Source organism: Bombina bombina, chromosome 1, assembly GCF_027579735.1.
Source record: "Bombina bombina isolate aBomBom1 chromosome 1, aBomBom1.pri, whole genome shotgun sequence".
Taxonomy (NCBI): Eukaryota; Metazoa; Chordata; class Amphibia; order Anura; family Bombinatoridae; genus Bombina; species Bombina bombina.
In genome coordinates, this window is record NC_069499.1 from 550,061,167 (window position 1) to 550,081,062 (window position 19,896).

Genomic DNA, 19,896 nt, shown 5'->3' on the forward strand with positions numbered 1-19,896 from the left:
ACAAACTGAAATCTTTTAGGTGGGGGGGGGGGGGGGAACTAAAATAATGTGGTTGCATAAGTGTGCACACCCTCTTATAACTGGGGATGTAGCTGTGTTCAGAATTAAGCAATCACATTCAAAATCATGTTAAATAGGAGTCAGTACACACCTGCCATCATTTAAAGTGCCTCTGATTAACCCCAAATAAAGTTCAGCTGCTCTAGTTGGTCTTTCCTGAAATTTTCTCAGTCGCATCCCACAGCAAAAGCCATGGTCCACAGAGAGCTTCCAAAGGATCAGAGGGATCTCATTGTTAAAAGGTATCAGTCAGGAGAATTTGCAAGGCATTAGATATACCATGGAACACAGTGAAGACAGTCATCATCAAGTGGAGAAAATATGGCACAATAGTGACATTACCAAGAACTGGAAGTCCCTCCAAAATTGATGAAAAGACGAGAAGAAAACTGGTCTGGGAGGCTACCAAGAGGCCTACAGCAACATTAAAGGAGCTGCAGGAATATCTGGCAAGTACTGGCTGTGTGGTACATGTGACAACAATCTCATGTATTCTTCACGTCTGGGCTATGGGGTAGAGTGGCAAGACGAAAGCCTTTTCTTACGAAGAAAAACATCAAAGCCAGGCTACATTTTGCAAAAACACATCTGAAGTCTCCCAAAAGCATGTGGGAAAAGGTGTTATGGTCTGATGAAACCAAGGTTCAACTTTTTGGCAATAATTCCAAAAGATATGTTTGGCGCAAAAACAACACTGCATATCACCAAAAGAACACCATACCCACAGTGAAACATGGTGGTGGCAGCATCGTGCTTTGGGGCTGTTTTTCTTCAGCTGGAACTGGGGCCTTAGTTAAGCTAGAGGGAATTGTGAACAGTTCCAAATACTAGTCAATATTGGCACAAAACCTTCAGGCTTCTGCTAGAAATCTGAACATGAAGAGGAACTTCATCTTTCAGCATGACAATGACCCAAAGTATACATCCAAATCAACAAAGGAATGGCTTCACCAGAAGATGTGTTTTCTCCTACATTGGTGTGTCCGGTCCACGGCTTCATCCTTACTTGTGGGAATATTCTCTTCCCTAACAGGAAATGGCAAAGAGGCACACAGCAAAAGCTGTCCATATAGCCCCTCCTCTGGCTCCGCCCCCCCCCAGTCATTCTCTTTGCCTGCTCTGAACAAGTAGCATCTCCACGGGGATGGTAAAGAGTATGTGGTGTTAGTTGTAGTTTTATTTCTTCTATCAAGAGTTTGTTATTTTAAAATAGTGCCGGTTTGTACTATTTACTCTACAACAGAAAGTGATGAAGAGTTCTGTTAAAAGAGGAGTATGATTTTAGCACCAGTAACTAGAATCCATTGCTGTTACCACGCAGGACTGTTGAAACCAGAGAACTTCAGTTGGGGGTAACAGTTTGCAGACTTATCTGCTTCAGGTATGACCAGTCTCTTTTCTAACAACACATAGTAATGCTAGAAGACTGTCAGTTTTTTTCCCTCATGGGACCGGTAAGCCATTTTCTTAGACTGAGTAACAGATTAAAGGCTTATATATTGGGCTCTATACTGGTTGACACTATTGTGGGCTAAATCGATTTGCTTATATCATATTCTTATGTCATTGGGAGTGTTTTTATGAACTTAGAAACACTTTTGGGAACGTTTTAATTATGCCTGGCATTGGTTTAGACGCCTAATCTAGTCAGAAAGGCCCCTTCACTCTGGTATGCAGAGGGAGGAGGCCTCATTTTCGCGCCTCATTTGCGCAGTTACTTCCAAAGGCAGTGCATGCAGCTTCATGTGAGAGGGTCCTGTGGCTGAGAAACAGACTCCGGAAGGCTTATTTCTGTGGTGAATAACCCCTAATGAAGGTAAAAGCCGCAGCAAAGCTGTGGCAGGGACTGTAGTGTGTTTAAACCGGTTAAATTGAACAATTAGCTCCAGTTTGCTTATTTAAGGGTCTAGAAACTTCATATTTGGTGTGCAATACTTTCAAAGCATTAAGGGTGTAAATTTTATAAAGATCGGATATTTCCTTCATAGTTTTTTGAATATGCAGAAATAAAGTGTGTTCTTTTTATTATTTAAAGAGACCGTAACGGTTTTGTATAAAATCGTTTTTATTGCATTAATAACCTGCCTAACATGTCTGTACCTTCAGATAGCATATGTTCTGTGTGTATGGAGGCCAAGGTGGTTCCCCCTTTAAATGTATGTGCAAATTGTGCCATGGCGTCCAAACAAAGTAAGGACAGTACTGTCACATTTAATAAGGTTGCCCAAGATGATTCTTCAAATGAAGGTAGTGGGGATAGTTCATCATCCTCTCCTTCTGTGTCAACACCAGTTTTGCCCGCGCAGGCGATACCTAGTACATCTAGCGTGCCAATGCTTGTTACTATGCAGCAATTAACAGCAGTAATGGATAATTCTTTAGCAAATCTTTTATCCAAACTGCCAGCATTTCCCAGAAAGCGTGGTTGCTCAGTTTTAAATACAGAGGATGAGCAAGCAGGCGCTGACGATAATTTATCTGTTATACCCTCACATCAATCTGAATTGGCAGTGAGGGAGGGTCTGTCCGAGGGAGAAATTTCTGATTCAGGAAAAATTTCTCAGCAAGCAGAACCTGATATCGTGGCATTTAAATTTAAGCTAGAACATCTCCGCGCCCTGCTTAAGGAGGTGCTAGCTACTCTTGATGATTGTGATTCTTTGGTAATTCCAGAGAAGTTGTGCAAAATGGACAAATTCTTAGAGATCCCAGTGCACGCTGATGCTTTTCCGATACCCAAGAGGGTAGCGGACATAGTGAATAAGGAGTGGGAGAAGCCAGGTATACCTTTTTGTTCCACCTCCTATATTTAAGAAAATGTTTCCCATTGTTGACCCCAGAAGGGACGCATGGCAGACGGTCCCTAAGGTAGAGGGGGCAGTTTCAACGCTAGCAAAGCGCACGACTATTCCTATAGAGGACAGTTGCGCTTTCAAAGATCCTATGGATAAAAAATTGGAAGGATTGCTTAAAAAGATTTTTGTTCAGCAAGGTTTCCTTCTTCAACCAATTTCGTGCATTATTCCTGTCACCTCGGCGGCGTCTTTTTGGTTCGAGGTACTAGAAAGTTCGCTCCAAAAGGAGACTCCATATGATGAAGTCATGGACAGAATTCATGCACTAAAGTTGGCTAATTCCTTCATTTTGGATGCCGCTTTTCAATTGGCAAAATTAGCGGCAAAAAACTCAGGTTTTGCAATAGTGGCGCGCAGGGCGCTTTGGCTAAAATCTTGGTTGGCGGATGTGTCGTCCAAAACAAAATTACTTAATATTCCTTTCAAAGGCCTTTTCGGACCAGAATTGAAGGAGATTATTTCTGACATCATTGGGGGTAAGGGCCATGCCCTCCCACAGGATAGGCCTTTCAAGGCTAAGAACAAGTCTAATTTTCGTTCCTTTCGCAATTTCAGGAACGGACCGGCTTCTAACTCTGCAGCCTCTAGACAATATGGTAACGCTTCCCAGCCTAAACCAGCATGGAAACCATTGCAAGGCTGGAACAAGGGTAAACAGGCCAAGAAGCCTGCTGCTGCTACCAAGACAGCATGAAAGGGTAGCCCCCGATCCGGGATCGGATCTAGTAGGGGGCAGACTTTCTCTCTTTGCTCAGGCTTGGGCAAGAGATGTTCCGGATCCCTGGGCACTAGAAATTGTCTCTCAGGGGTATCTTCTAGAGTTCAAGGAACTCCCTCCAAGGGGTTCCACATGTCTCGCTTATCTTCAGACCAGATAAAGAGACAGGCATTCTTACATTGTGTAGGAGACCTATTAAAGATGGGAGTGATACACCCAGTTCCAACAGCGGAACAAGGTCTGGGTTTTTACTCAAACCTGTTTGTAGTTCCCAAAAAAGAGGGAACTTTCAGGCCAATTCTGGATTTAAAGATTCTAAACAAATTCCTCAGAGTTCCATCATTCAAAATGGAAACCATTCGAACGATCTTACCAACAATCCAGGAGGGTCAATATATGACTACCGTGGACTTAAAGGATGCGTACCTGCATATTCCGATCCACAAAGATCATCATCAGCTCCTAAGGTTCGCCTTTCTGGACAAACATTACCAGTTCGTGGCTCTTCCATTCGGTTTAGCCACTGCTCCCAGAATTTTCACAAAGGTACTTGGGTCCCTTCTAGCGGTTCTAAGGCCAAGGGGCATTGCCGTAGCACCTTACCTGGACGACATTCTAATCCAAGCGTCGTCCCTTTCCAAAGCAAAGGCTCATACAGACATTGTTTTAGCCTTTCTAAGATCTCACGGGTGGAAGGTGAACATAGAAAAAAGTTCCCTGTCCCCGTCCACAAGGGTTCCCTTTCTGGGAACAATAATAGATTCTGTGGAAATGAAGATTTTTCTGACAGAGGTCAGAAAGTTAAAACTTCTAAAAGCTTGTCGAGTTCTTCATTCTATTCCTCAGCCTTCCATAGCTCAGTGCATGGAAGTAATAGGACTAATGGTTGCAGCAATGGACGTGGTTCCTTTTTCTCGAATTCATTTAAGACCATTGCAGCTGTGCATGCTCGAACAGTGGAATGGGGATTATGCAGACTTGTCTCCCCAAATTCAAGTAGACCAGGTAACCAGAGACTCACTCCACTGGTGGTTAACTCAGGATCACTTGTCTCAGGGAATGAGTTTCTGCAGACCAGAGTGGGTCATTGTCACGACCGATGCCAGCCTCTTGGGCTGGGGCGCGGTCTGGGACTCTCTGAAAGCTCAGGGTCTATGGTCTCGGGAAGAGTCTCTTCTCCCGATAAACATTTTGGAACTGAGAGCGATATTCAATGCGCTCCTGACTTGGCCTCAACTAGCGAAGGCCAGGTTTATAAGATTTCAGTCGGACAACATGACGACTGTAGCGTACATCAATCATCAGGGGGGAACAAAGAGTTCCTTGGCAATGAGAGAGGTATCCAAGATCATCAAATGGGCGGAGGATCACTCCTGCCATATATCTGCAATTCACATCCCAGGAGTAGACAACTGGGAGGCGGATTTCTGAGTCGTCAGACTTTCCATCCGGGGGAGTGGGAACTTCACCCGGAGGTCTTTGCCCAGTTAACCCAACTATGGGGCACTCCAGATATGGATCTGATGGCGTCCCATCAGAACTCCAAGGTTCCTCGCTACGGGTCCAGATCCAGGGATCCCAAGGCGACACTAGTGGATGCATTGGTGGCGCCCTGGCCGTTCAATCTGGCTTATGTGTTTCCACCGTTCCCTCTCCTTCCCAGGCTTGTAGCCAGGATCAAGCAGGAGAAGGCCTTGGTGATTCTAATAGCTCCTGCATGGCAACGCAGGACTTGGTATGCAGACCTGGTGAATATGTCATCGGTTCCACCATGGAAGCTACCTTTGAGGCAGGATCTTCTAGTACAAGGTCCATTCAAACATCCAAATCTAGTCTCTCTGCAACTGACTGCTTGGAAATTGAACGCTTGATCCTATCTAAGCGTGGGTTTTCAGATTCGGTTATAGATACTCTGGTTCAAGCCAGAAAACCGGTGACTAGGAAAATTTACCATAAGATATGGCAAAAATATATCCGTTGGTGCGAATCCAAGGGATTGTCTTGGAAGAAAATTAAAATTCCTAGGATACTTTCCTTTTTCCAAGAGGGTTTGGATAAAGGTTTGTCAGCTAGTTCTTTAAAAGGACAGATATCTGCTCTGTCTGTTTTGTTGCACAAACGACTGGCAGCCGTGCCAGATGTTCAGGGGTTTGTACAGGCGTTAGTCAGAATCAAGCCTGTCTACAGACCTATGACTCCTCCATGGAGTCTAAACTTAGTTCTTTCAGTTCTTCAAGGGGTTCCGTTTGAACCCTTACATTCCATAGATATTAAGTTACTATCTTGGAAAGTTCTGTTTTTGGTTGCTATTTCTTCTGCTAGAAGAGTTTCTGAATTGTCTGCTTTGCAGTGTACTTCACCCTATTTGGTGTTCCATTCAGATAAGGTAGTTTTACGTACCAAACCTGGTTTTCTTCCAAAAGTGGTTTCCAACAGGAATATTAACCAGGAAATAGTTGTTCCTTCTCTGTGTCCGAATCCAGTTTCAAAGAAGGAACGTTTGTTACACAACCTAGATGTGGTCCGTGCTTTAAAATTCTATTTAGAGGCAACAAAGGATTTCAGACAGACATCATCCTTGTTTGTCGTTTATTCTGGTAAGAGGAGAGGGCAGAAAGCTACTGCAACCTCTCTTTCCTTTTGGCTGAAAAGCATCATCCGATTGGCTTATGAGACTGCCGGACGGCAGCCTCCTGAACGAATTACAGCTCACTCTACTAGAGCTGTGGCTTCCACATGGGCCTTTAAGAACGAGGCTTCTGTTGATCAGATCTGTAAGGCAGCGACTTGGTCTTCCCTGCACACTTTTGCCAAATTTTACAAATTCGATACTTATGCTTCTTCGGAGGCTGTTTTTGGGAGAAAGGTTTTGCAAGCCGTGGTGCCTTCCGTTTAGGTTACCTGACTTTTTCCCTCCCTTCATCCGTGTCCTAAAGCTTTGGTATTGGTTCCCACAAGTAAGGATGAAGCCGTGGACCGGACACACCAATGTAGGAGAAAACAGAATTTATATCTTACCTGATAAATTCCTTTCTCCTATGGTGTGTCCGGTCCACGGCCCGCCCTGGCTTTTTGTCAGGTTTAAAATTTTTTATCTCTATAACACTACAGTCACCACGGCACTCTATGGTTTCTCCTTTTTTCTCCTAACCGTCGGTCGAATGACTGGGGGGCGGAGCCAGAGGAGGGGCTATATGGACAGCTTTTGCTGTGTGCCTCTTTGCCATTTCCTGTTAGGGAAGAGAATATTCCCACAAGTAAGGATGAAGCCGTGGACCGGACACACCGTAGGAGAAAGGAATTTATCAGGTAAGATATAAATTCTGTTTTTGTCAAAATGTGCCATGCTGAAAAACTCATACCCAAAAAGATTGAGTGCTGTAATAAAATCAAAAGGTGCTTCAACAAAGTATTAATTTAAGGGTGTGCACACTTATGCAACCATATTTTATTTTTATATTTTTTCTTCCCTCTACCTAAAAGATTTCAGTTTGTTTTTCAATTGAGTTGTGCCGTTTATAGGTCCCATTAAAGGTGGAAAAAGTTCTGAAATGATTTATCTTTGTCTCATTTTTTTACATCACAGAAACCTGACATTTTAACAGGGGTGTGTAGACTTTTTATATCCACTGTATGTGTATGCGTGTGTGTGTGTGTGTGTATATATATATATATATATATATATATATGTGTGTGTGTGTGTATATGTATATATATATGTGTGTGTGTGTGTGTGTGTATATATATATATATATATATATATATATATATATATATATATATATATGTGTGTGTGTGTGTGTGTATATATATATATATATATATATATATATATGTGTATGTGTATATATATATATATATATATATATACACACACACACACACACACACACACACACACACACACACACACACACACACACACACACACACACACACACATATATATATATATATATATATATATATATATATATATATATATATATATATATAAAACATAGTGTGAATCACTTTATTGCTATTTTTGCTTTATTGTGGTGGTCTGGAACCGAACCCGCAATATCTGAGAGGGAAGACTGTACTTCCATTAGGAAAAATGCCTCTAATAAAAGTAATAACAAGACATCAGTGACTTGTTAGACACTAAGTAATCACCACCAGCTCTCTGAGCAGCCATTGTTGTTGAAACCTGATCCTTTTGAATATATGTAGCATATGTGCATATGCTGTTGAAACAGTAAAACGGTTTTACTAGAAGCATTTGTGCTAGTGGAAGTATATTGCAAAATACTCCTATTTAAAATTGAAATGCATTTATACACATTTTAATTTTTACCTTTTATATCCCTTTTAAGTTATGAATGTTGCAGTAACTGATTTATTTAGTTAACTAAAAACAATTTCATTGAACTGTAGCTATAGCATATGAGAACATCATAAATAAGTGCCTTGGATTAAATTAATAATTATGACATTTGTCTCTCTAACAATATTCACTGAATGTGGATAGAGGAAACCTGCAGATGTACCACATTTGCTTTGATGTTTGTCTATATCTGTTTTGTTTTTTGTACAAAAATGTTTTTTTTTTGTTTTTTTTTAAATAATTTTGTTAAATAAATCTTCCCTGGTACACTAGGATTCCTTGGCAGCAGAGATCGAGGGTACCATGAGAAGGGAGCTCAGTTTTAATGAAGATTCATTCTTTGGAAATCGAAAGTAAGAGCTCTTCAAGCAGTAATAATGTATTTGAAGCGAAAGATAGAGATCAATAGATAGATATAGAGAGAGGAAAAAAAAGACAATATTTTGTTAAATTTTAAAGGTGTGTATGTACTACACTTATATCACTAACTCTGGGTGCTCAGGGAATATATTGCAGTTAGTATATTAAGTTGATACAAGGAGAGGACCAGGCTTCTAATTTAACTGTTGATTTAAGATCTAGAAACAATTTGTATCCTGAACTGCAGATCATGCTCATACTGCCATATATATAGAAGGTTAATAGTATTCGAGACAGGTTTTAAAAACCCATAAGATAAAAGCTTTTATCCCCTGTAATACTAGCAGTGTTATTTATGGGTTAAAATATATTTGTAATAAAAATTACATTGGGATGACCAAAGATTGGGGGAATATAACAATTATTGCAGGGGTTTTTAGCCTCTAAAAATATGGTGAAGATACTCCCCTTATCACGGACCACTGCCTTCTCACCGTTTCTCCTATAAAAAAAAGTCAAACTTGTGTATTCTAATATGAGACGCACTGGACCCAGGGGTACATCAGATTTTCATATCTTCTTCTGGTGCTATCCAATACCACTCCAGGGGGTCTGTGTGTCAAGAGACACTAAAGAAAATTCACAATAGTATAGTATGTCAGTGAAAGGATAGCCCGCAAAGGACAATACTCACAAGATATGTAGATGGTATTAGGCCAGTTTATTACAGATTGAAATAAACAGTTCTTCTAGGTAAAATGTTTGCATTTATTTGCTCAACAGTCTTTCACTGCCTTTCTCAAGAGCTTCAAATGCAAAGAGCTGTAATGTAAATACAGTAGCGGACCTAGTCAACAGAGGGCCCTGGTGCAAAACATTTTTTTAGGGCTCCCCAAAGGTAATTGTAAGAAACAAAAGTAATAATATACAAGCTGTCTGTTTAATTATTTTGAGGATGGATAGACCTGCAACCTGCACTAAAATAGGCTCCTAAGCATTAGGTTTGTATACCTTCTGCACATGCCTGTGTATAGACTGGCTGCTATGGGCCTCCCCAGCACTTGGGCCCTGGTGCCACCGCACCTGCTGCACCAATGGTAGTTCAGTTCCGCCCCTGTGTAAATATACTTCTGAGTATTGGAGCACTATATGATATGACTGTCAGCATTAATGGATTTTAAATTCACTTGCTCCAATTATGATATTGGAATATTAAGGTCTATTTTTATGGTTTTAAATAATCTTTATATGTTTTGAATTTAGTAAAAGTTAAGTTATAAAGTTGCAGTCCCTGTAAGATTATATAATTTTTGTGATTATTATTATTATACTTTATTTATAAAGCACTAACAAATTCTGCAGAGTTGTACATCGGTACAAAAGATATAAGTACAGCGATGATGCAATATTTTTAAGAGACCGGATAAAATGTGTCAAACAAATACAGGAGGAATTGAGGACACTATTCCCGTGGGAACTTACAATAGAATATTGCCTTCTTTCTTTGGGTCACTTTGACCCTTAATAACTATGTCTTATTAATGCAAAGCACTCACCTCCCATTACTATTAAAAATTGGGAATAATTAAAAATGTATAAGATGGTAGATGGTGCCATTGTATTTTCACATTGTAATTGAGACACACACAATATAAACGTTGATTAGGTGTCTGTTATACCTGCTCCTAAAATATTTACTTACAAAGGTCAGTATAGTCTGTAATAAGAGGAGTAGATATCCCAAAATAAGGGTGATCTATAGGTTTAGGCAACTACACACATACTCAAACAATAATTCTGTGCAAAGACCAGGGAAAATTTATGCAAAAGAATATATTTAATCAAACGCAATAAAATTCATGCTGGGTCCCCAATAAACTAAGGCCTGGAACTGCAACCGATTGTAGATAATATTGCTATAGTGCACCAAAAAGCTCAAATGACAACCTGGACGAAGCTACAAGCGGCTAGGAAGGAGCAGCGAAGCGCACGTTGGTGTGTTGCTGCCTTCATGTTTGGGGATCCCCTTTAATATTCTGACCCTCTGTGGCTTCGTACTTGATACGGATGTACACATTCTGAAGGTTGGTCACAAAAGGATTCAGGTATTATCGAGATCGGTGGAGCTGGAGGCCGCTCTGGCGGCGGTCTGCCTGTTTACATGTGTATGAAGTGTCCTTTTCCGTGAGTGTGGTTCTTTTTTGCCTTAAGTGAGGATAGTAGTTTGGCACATACCCTGGGACACTACGTGTTTGTCTGTGGACAGCTGCTTATAGACTTTACTATACGGCAACGCTTACTTATGCTTTGCCCTCTGCTTTGGACACTGCATTAAGACTAACCTGTCATTTGCGCTTTTTGGTGCACCATAGCAACATTATCTACAACCAGTTATAGTTCCAGGCCTTAGTTTATTGGGGACCCAGCATTCATTTTATTGTGTTTGATTAAATATGTTTCTTTGCACATAATTATTGTTTGAGTATGTGTGCAGTTGCCTAGACTTTTAGATCACCCTTATTTTAAGATATCTACTCCTCTCTTTTTATTTATAATTCATTTTTTCTAGGTTGTACCATCTTTATATACTCACTCTTTAGAAGTGAGCAAACTCCCCTTTTTTTCTTTTTATAGTCTGTAATAACTTTAGCTGCAGCACTGCATCAGTTAGTTGTTATTATTAGTCTACTTTTTCTCTGCTAAGTTCCTGCTAATGTTGAAGAGTCTCCATTTTGTTGCCTTTTATTTCACTTTATTTACATTTAGGAGCCAGCCAAAACGAGTCTTTGATACTGTCAAGGTAGCAAATGAAGCTCGTTGTCGTTCCTCTTCATTTCCACCTCCTCTGCCAATACCAGGATCAAATCGCTCTAGTGTGGTGATGACAGCTATTCCTTTTGAATCTGGTGTGAAAGTGGAGCAGAAGAATCCCAGTACATCTTTATGTGAGGATGTGCAAATGAAAGATGTTAAGTAGGTTTCACTTTGAAATACATACAACTTTTACTGTAGTGTTAAAGGGATATGAAACTTATTTTTTTCTTTCTTTCATGATTCAGATAGAGCATGCCATTTTAAGCATATTTCTAATTTAATCCTATTATACATTTTTCTTCGTTCTCTTGGTATTTTTATTTGGAAAAGCAGAAATGTAAGCTTAGGAGCCATCCCATTTATAGTTCAGAACCCTCGGTAGCACTTGCTGAACGGTGGCTACATTTAAATAAAGATACCAAAAGGACTAAGAAAAATTGTTAATAGGAGTAAATTAGAGAGTTGCTTAAAATCGCATGCTCTATCCCAATCGTAAAAGAAAGAAAAACTGGGTTTCATATCCCTTTAAATATTACTAACACGTGTACTAACTGTTACAGACAAATTCAGCAAGAAATTCTTGGAGATGCTTTAGAATCAGCCCTTCACAGGCTTCACCTTCGGAGGCAGAACTATCTAAGTGAGAAACAGTTCTTTAAGGATGATTGGGAGAGGAAACTCAAGCTTCTGGAGTCTGAGAGGGAGGCTAGTGGCTGCAGCTCACCCACTGGAAGCATCATCTCCTGTGGAACACATCATTCAGAGTTTACAGATTTCTCTGGCACCTCTAGCACTGTTCGTAGCCTCTTGCCAGAGAAGCTGCAGATTGTCAAACCCCTAGAAGGTAAGTGTCTACAAGAGGATTAGTATTGATCCAAAAAGTGTTGCTTATGTTCTAATAAGTAGTGCATGTAGACATTTATTATGCCAATGCGTTGTTGTGGATAGCTTACATTTCAGTGCACTAATGAACCTACAACAGCATGAAATGTTTCTGTAAAATGTAATCCTTCTGTTTTCTGACATAAGTATGCTCAATGTCAATTTTGTATTTACAGGTTCTCAGACTCTTCATCACTGGCAGCAGCTGGCTCAACCTAATCTAGGAACTATTCTGGATCCACGTCCTGGAGTGCTGACCAAAGACTTCAAGCCGCTTCCTGAAGATGCTGTCTATCAGCTTTGTGACTTGGAGGAGGATGAGAAAGAAGAGGAGGAAGATGATGGAGGCATAACCTTTCAGGTGAAAGAGAGGGAGGAAGCAGTGTCAATCCCCACAATGAAGATATTCCTCCCTCCTATCACTTCCTCATCCAACCCCACAATGAAGATATTCCTCCCATCTATCCCTTCCTCATCCAACCAGACTTCTGGTAAGAAACACTACATTTTTTGTATATTATTTTGACCACACCACAGGTTAGATTCGGATTTGTGCTCATTGATATATTATAATATTATTGCCACCATAACCATTATTTTTGAATCTGTATGGTATGGTCAATATATATTATTGCTTTAATAATGTTGCCTTTATTGTAGTTGTATGTATGTATGTATATGGAGCAAAACTGTGCATCAGAAAGTATATAGACACCACCTTTTCATATATCCTCTCCAAAATATATTGTTTTACTTAAAAGTACATTCTAGTGGAAATCAGTGTTTATAGTAAAATAGAAGGTAATTCTTTTATATAGTAACTTGTTAGTTTTCAGAGAGAGGGACTGTTAACAAAACCATTTTTCTCTTGTGGTGTATCCAGTCCACGGATCATCCATTACTTGTGGGATATTCTCCTTCCCAACAGGAAGTTGCAAGAGGATCACCCACAGCAGAGCTGCTATATAGCTCCTCCCCTCACTGCCATATCCAGTCATTCTCTTGCAACTCTCAACTAAGATGGAGGTCGTAAGAGGACTGTGGTGTTTTATACTTAGTTTATTTCTTCAATCAAAAGTTTGTTATTTTTAAATGGTACCGGAGTGTACTGTTTATCTCAGGCAGTATTTAGAAGAAGAATCTGCCTGCGTTTTCTATGATCTTAGCAGAAGTAACTAAGATCCTTTGCTGTTCTCACATATTCTGAGGAGTGAGGTAACTTCAGAGGGGGAATAGCGTGCAGGTTTTCCTGCAATAAGGTATGTGCAGTTAAAATATTTTTCTCCTACATTCGTGTGTCCGGTCCACGGCTTCATCCTTACTTGTGGGAATATTCTCTTCCCTAACAGGAAATGGCAAAGAGAGCACAGCAAAAGCTGCCCATATAGCCCCCCCTCTGGCTCCGCCCCCCAGTCATTCTCTTTGCCGCTCTGAACAAGTAGCATCTCCACAGGGATGGTAAAGAGTATGTGGTGTTAGTTGTAGTTTTTTATTCTTCTATCAAGAGTTTGTTATTTTAAAATAGTGCCGGTTTGTACTATTTACTCTAAAACAGAAAGTGATGAAGAGTTCTGTTTAAAGAGGAGTATGATTTTAGCAGCAGTAACTAAAATCAATTGCTGTTCCCACGCAGGACTGTTGAGCCCAGAGAACTTCAGTTGGGGGGGAACAGTTTGCAGACTTTTCTGCTCAAGGTATGACTAGTCCATTTTCTAACAAGACATAGTAATGCTAGAAGACTGTCATTTTCCCTTTTTGGGATCGGTAAGCCATTTTCTTAGACTCATAACAGAATGAAGGCTTATTAATGGGCTATATACTGGTTGACACTATTGTGGGCTAAATCGATTGATTTATACAATATTTATATGTCTTTTGGAGTGTTTTGGAACTTGAAAACACTTTGGGAACGTTTTTTAATCGCCTGGCAGTCGTTTAGACACCTATTCTAGTCAGGAAGGGCCTTTCACTCTAGTATGCAGAGGGAGGAGGCCTCATTTTCGCGCCTTAATTGCGCAGTTACTTCTGGAAGCAGTGCATGCAGCTTCATGTGAGAGGGTCCGGTGGCCATAAAAAACGATTCTGGAAGGCTTATCTCTGTGGCGAATATCCCCTAAGGAAAGGTGAAGCCGCAGCAAAGGCTGTGGCTGGGACTGTAGTGGGTTTAAGCTGGTAAATTGATCAAATAGCTCCGGTTTGCTCATTTAAGGGGTTACAAACTTGAAATTTGTTGTGCAATACTTTCAAAGCAGTAAGACACTAGGGTGCAAATTTGGTAAGGATCGGATATTTCCTTCATAGTTTTTCACACATTCAGAAATAAAGTGTGCTCTGTTTAACATTTAAAGAGACAGTAACGGTTTTGTTTAAAACCGGTTTTATTGCATTAATAGCCTGTATAAGCCTGTCTAACATGTCTGTACCTTCAGACAGAACATGTTCTGTATGTATGGAGGCCAAGTTGGTCCCCCCTTTAAATGTATGTGAGAATTGTGCCATGGCGTCCAAACAAAGTAAGGACAGTACTGTCACATTTAATAAGGTTGCCCAAGATGATTCCTCAAATGAAGGTAGTGGGGGTAGTTCACCATCCTCTCCTGTGTCAACACCAGTTATGCCCGCGCAGGCGACACCTAGTACATCTAGAGCGCCAATGCTTGTTACTATGCAACAATTAACGGCAGTAATGGATAATTCTATAGCTAATATTTTATCCAAAATGCCAGCATTTCAAAGAAAGCGTGATTGCTCAGTTTTAAATACAGCGGATGAGCAAGGGTGCGCTGACGATAATTTATCTGTCATACCCTCACACCAGTCAGAATTGGCAGTGAGGGAGGGTCTGTCGGAGGGAGACATTTCTGATTCAGGAAAAGTTTCTCAACAGGCAGAACCTGATATTGTGACGTTTAAATTTAAGTTAGAACATCTCCGCGCCCTGCTTAAGGAGGTGCTAACTACTCTGGATGATTGTGACTCTTTGGTCATTCCAGAAAAATTGTGCAAAATGGACAAATTCCTAGAGGTCCCTGTGCACCCTGATGCCTTTCCGATACCCAAAAGGGTGGCGGACATAGTGACTAAGGAGTGGGAGAAACCAGGCATACCTTTTGTCCCACCTCCTATATTTAAGAAAATGTTCCCCATTGTCGACCCGAGGAGGGACGCATGGCAAACAGTCCCTAAGGTTGAGGGGGCAGTTTCTACGTTGGCCAAACGCACGACTATTCCCATTGAGGACAGTTGTGCTTTCAAAGATCCTATGGATAAAAAATTGGAGGGTTTGCTTAAAAAGATATTTGTTCAGCAAGGTTTCCTCCCCCAACCAATTTCGTGCATTATTCCTGTCACAACGGCGGCGTGTTTTTGGTTCGAAGAACTAGAAAATTCGCTCAATAAGGAGACTCCATATGAGGAAGTCATGGACAGAATTCACGCACTTAAGTTAGCTAATTCCTTTATTTTAGATGCCGCTTTGCAATTGGCGAAGTTAGCGGCGAAAAATTCAGGTTTTGCAATTGTGGCGCGCAGAGCGCTCTGGCTAAAGTCTTGGTCGGCGGATGTGTCCAAGACAAAATTGCTTAATATTCCTTTCAAAGGTAAGACCCTTTTTGGGCCAGAATTGAAGGAGATTATTTCAGACATCACTGGGGGAAAGGGCCATGCCCTCCCACAGGATAGGCCCTTTAAGGCTAAGAATAAATCTAATTTTCGTTCCTTTCGCAACTTCAGGAACGGACCGTCTCCTAACTCTGCAGCCTCTAGACAAGAGGGTAACGCTTCCCAGGCTAAGCCAGCATGGAAACCAATGCAAGGCTTGAACAAGGTTAAACAGGCCAAGAAGCCTGCTGCTGCTACCAAGACAGCATGAAGGGGTAGCCCCCGATCCGAGACCGGATCTAGTAGGGGGCAGACTTTCTCTCTTTGCTCAGGCTTTTGCAAGAGATGTTCAGGATCCCTGGTCACTAGAAATAGTCTCTCAGGGTTATCTTCTAGAATTCAAGGAACTTCCTCCAAGGGGAAGGTTTCACATGTCTCGCTTATCTTTAGACCAGATAAAGAGACAGGCATTCTTACATTGCGTAGGAGATCTATTAAAGATGGGAGTGATACACCCAGTTCCAACAGTGGAACAAGGTCAGGGGTTTTACTCAAACCTGTTTGTAGTTCCCAAAAAAGAGGGAACTTTCAGACCAATTCTGGATTTAAAAATTCTAAACAAATTCCTCAGAGTTCCATCGTTCAAAATGGAAACCATTCGAATGATTTTACCAACAATCCAGGAGGGTCAATACATGACTACCGTGGATTTAAAGGATGCGTACCTACATATTCCTATCCACAAAGATCATCACCAGTTCCTAAGGTTCGCCTTTCTGGACAAACATTTCCAGTTCATGGCTCTTCCGTTCGGTTTAGCCACTGCTCCCAGAATTTTCACAAAGGTGCTAGGGTCCCTTCTAGCGGTTCTAAGACCGAGGGGCATTGCAGTGGCACCTTACCTAGACTACATCCTAATCCAAGCGTCGTCCCTTTCCAGATCAAGGGCTCATACAGACATTGTATTAGCTTTTCTCAGGTCTCACGGGTGGAAGGTGAACGTGGAAAAGAGTTCCCTGTCCCCGTCTACAAGAGTTCCTTTTCTGGGAACAATTATAGATTCTGTAGAAATGAAGATTTTTCTGACAGAGGTCAGAAAGTCAAAACTTCTAAAGACTTGTCAAGTTCTTCAATCTATTCCTCAGCCTTCCATAGCTCAGTGCATGGAAGTAATAGGTCTAATGGTTGCAGCAATGGACGTGGTTCCTTTTGCTCGAATTCATCTAAGACCATTGCAACTGTGCATGCTCAGACAGTGGAATGGGGATTATGCAGACTTGTCTCCCCAGATTCAAGTAGACCAGTTAACCAGAGACTCACTCCGTTGGTGGTTGACTCAGGATCACCTGTCTCAGGGAATGAGTTTCCGCAGACCAGAGTGGGTCATTGTCACGACCGACGCCAGTCTATTAGGCTGGGGCGCGGTCTGGGACTCCCTGAAAGCTCAGGGTCTATGGTCTCGGGAAGAGTCTCTTCTCCCGGTAAACATCTTGGAACTGAGAGCGATATTCAATGCACTCCGGGCTTGGCCTCAACTAGCGAAGGCCGGATTCATAAGATTCCAGTCGGACAACATGACGACTGTAGCTTACATCAACCATCAGGGAGGAACAAAGAGTTCCTTGGCGATGAGAGAGGTATCCAAGATCATCAAATGGGCGGAGGATCACTCCTGCCATCTATCTGCAATTCACATCCCAGGAGTAGACAACTGGGAGGCGGATTATTTGAGTCGTCAGACTTTCCATCCGGGGGAGTGGGAACTCCACCCGGAGATCTTTGCCCAGTTAACTCAATTATGGGGCATTCCAGACATGGATCTGATGGCGTCTCGTCAGAACTTCAAGGTTCCTCGCTACAGGTCCAGATCCAGGGATCCCAAGGCGACTCTAGTGGATGCATTAGTGGCGCCTTGGTCGTTCAACCTAGCTTATGTGTTTCCACCGTTTCCTCTCCTTCCCAGGCTCGTAGCCAGGGTCAAACAGGAGAAGGCCTCGGTGATTCTGATAGCTCCTGCGTGGCCACGCAGGACTTGGTATGCAGATCTGGTGAATATGTCATCGGCTCCACCATGGAAGCTACCTTTGAGACAGGATCTTCTAGTACAAAGTCCATTCGAACATCCAAATCTAGAAAGAAATTTATCAGGTAAGCATAAATTCTGTTTCTCTTGTTAAGTGTATCCAGTCCACGGATCATCCATTACTTATGGGATATTCTCCTTCCCAACAGGAAGTTGCAAGAGGATCACCCACAGCAGAGCTGCTATATAGCTCCTCCCCTAACTGTCATATCAAGTCATTCTCTTGCAAGCCTCAACCAAGATGGAGGTCGTATGAGGAGTGTGGTGTTTTATACTTAGTTTATTCTTCAATCAAAAGTTTATTTTTAAATGGTGCCGGAGTGTACTGTTTATCTCAGGCAGTATTTAGAAGAAGAATCTGCCTGCGTTTTCTATGATCTTAGCAGAATTAACTAAGATCCATGGCTGTTCTCACATATTCTGAGGAGAGAGGTAACTTCAGAGAGGGAATGGCGTGCAGGTTTTCCTGCAATAAGGTATGTGCAGTTAATATTTTTCTAGGGATGGAATTTGCTAGAAAATGCTGCTGATACCGAACTAATGTAAGTAAAGCCTTAAATGCAGTGATAGCTACTGGTATCAGGCTTATTAATAGAGATGCATACTCTTATAAAAATGTAATATAAAACGTTTGCTGGCATGTTTAATCGTTTTTATATGTATTTGGTGATAAAACTTATTGGGGCCTAGTTTTTTTTCCACATGGCTGGCTTGAATTTGGCCTAGAAACAGTTTCCTTAGGCTTTCCACTGTTGTAATATGAGTGTGAGGGGCCTATTTTGCCGTTTTTTTGCACAGCAAAAATTACAGACACAGACATCCAGCTTCTTCCTGCATGATCCAGGACATCTCTGGAGGGCTCAAAAGGCTTCAAAGTCGTTTTTGAGGGAGGTAAAAAGCCACAGTAGAGCTGTGGCAGTTGTTGTGACTGTTTGAAAAAAAAAAAAAACGTTTTTGTCTTTTATTATTTTTTGGGAATTAAGGGGTTAATCATCCATTTGCAAGTGGGTGCAATGTTACATACACTGTAAAAATTTCGTTCGTGTAACTGCCTTTTTTCACTGTTATTTCAAATTTTGACAAAATTTGTGTTTCTTAAAGGTGCAGTAACGTTTTTTATATTGCTTGTAAACTTGTTTAAAGTGTTTTCCAAGCTTGCTAGTCTCATTTCTAGTCTGTTTAAACATGTCTGACACAGAGGAAACTACTTGTTCATTATGTTTGAAAGCCATGGTGGAGCCCCATAGGAGAATGTGTACTAAATGTATTGATTTCACCTTAAACAGTAAAGATTAGTCTTTAACTATAAAAGAAATATCACCAGAAGATTCTGACGAGGGGGAAATTATGCCGACTAACTCTCCCCACGTGTCAGACCCTTCGCCTCCCGCTCAGGGGATGCACGCTAATATGGCACCAATTACATCAGGGACGCCCATAGCGATTACCTTGCAGGACATGGCGGCAATCATGAATAATACCCTGTCAGAGGTATTATCCAGGTTGCCTGAATTAAGAGGCAAGCGCGATTGCTCTAGGGTTAGGAGAAATACAGAGCGCGCAGATGCTGTAAGGGCCATGTCTGATACTGCGTCACAATATGCAGATCATGAGGACGGAGAGCTTCAGTCTGTGGGTGACATCTCTGATTCGGGGAATCCTGATTCAGAGATTTCTAATTTTAAATTTAAGCTTGAGAACCTCCGTGTGTTGCTTGGGGAGGTATTAGCTGCTCTGAATGACTGTAACAGTTGCAGTACCAGAGAAATTGTGTAGGCTGGATAAATACTATGCGGTACCGGTGTGTACTGATGTTTTTCCTATACCTAAAAGGCTTACAGAAATTATTAGCAAGGAGTGGGATAGACCGGGTGTGCCTTTTTCCCCACCTCCTATATTTAGAAAAATGTTTCCAATAGACGCCACTACACGGGACTTATGGCAGACGGTCCCTAAGGTGGAGGGAGCAGTTTCTACTTAAGCAAAGCGTACTACTATCCCGGTTGAGGACAGTTGTGCTTTTTCAGATCCAATGGATACAAAATTGGAGGGTTACCTTAAGAAAATGTTTATTCAACAAGGTTTTATTTTACAGCCCCTTGCATGCATTGCGCCTGTCACTGCTGCGGCGGCGTTCTGGTTTGAGGCCCTGGAA

General features: G+C 41.4%; 1 protein-coding gene across 2 annotated transcripts in view; it reads left to right on the forward strand.

Annotated features, from left to right (window-relative positions):
* Positions 1 to 19,896, forward strand: part of TRAK2 (trafficking kinesin protein 2) — a 274,016-nt gene that overhangs the window by 238,394 nt on the left and 15,726 nt on the right. For both annotated transcript variants that reach the window (XM_053698700.1, XM_053698701.1), the window contains 4 exons: positions 8,276 to 8,355; positions 11,129 to 11,335; positions 11,737 to 12,020; positions 12,235 to 12,549. In XM_053698700.1, coding sequence (XP_053554675.1) covers positions 8,276 to 8,355; positions 11,129 to 11,335; positions 11,737 to 12,020; positions 12,235 to 12,549 — 886 coding nt within the window. The remainder of the gene's footprint in view (positions 1 to 8,275; positions 8,356 to 11,128; positions 11,336 to 11,736; positions 12,021 to 12,234; positions 12,550 to 19,896) is intronic.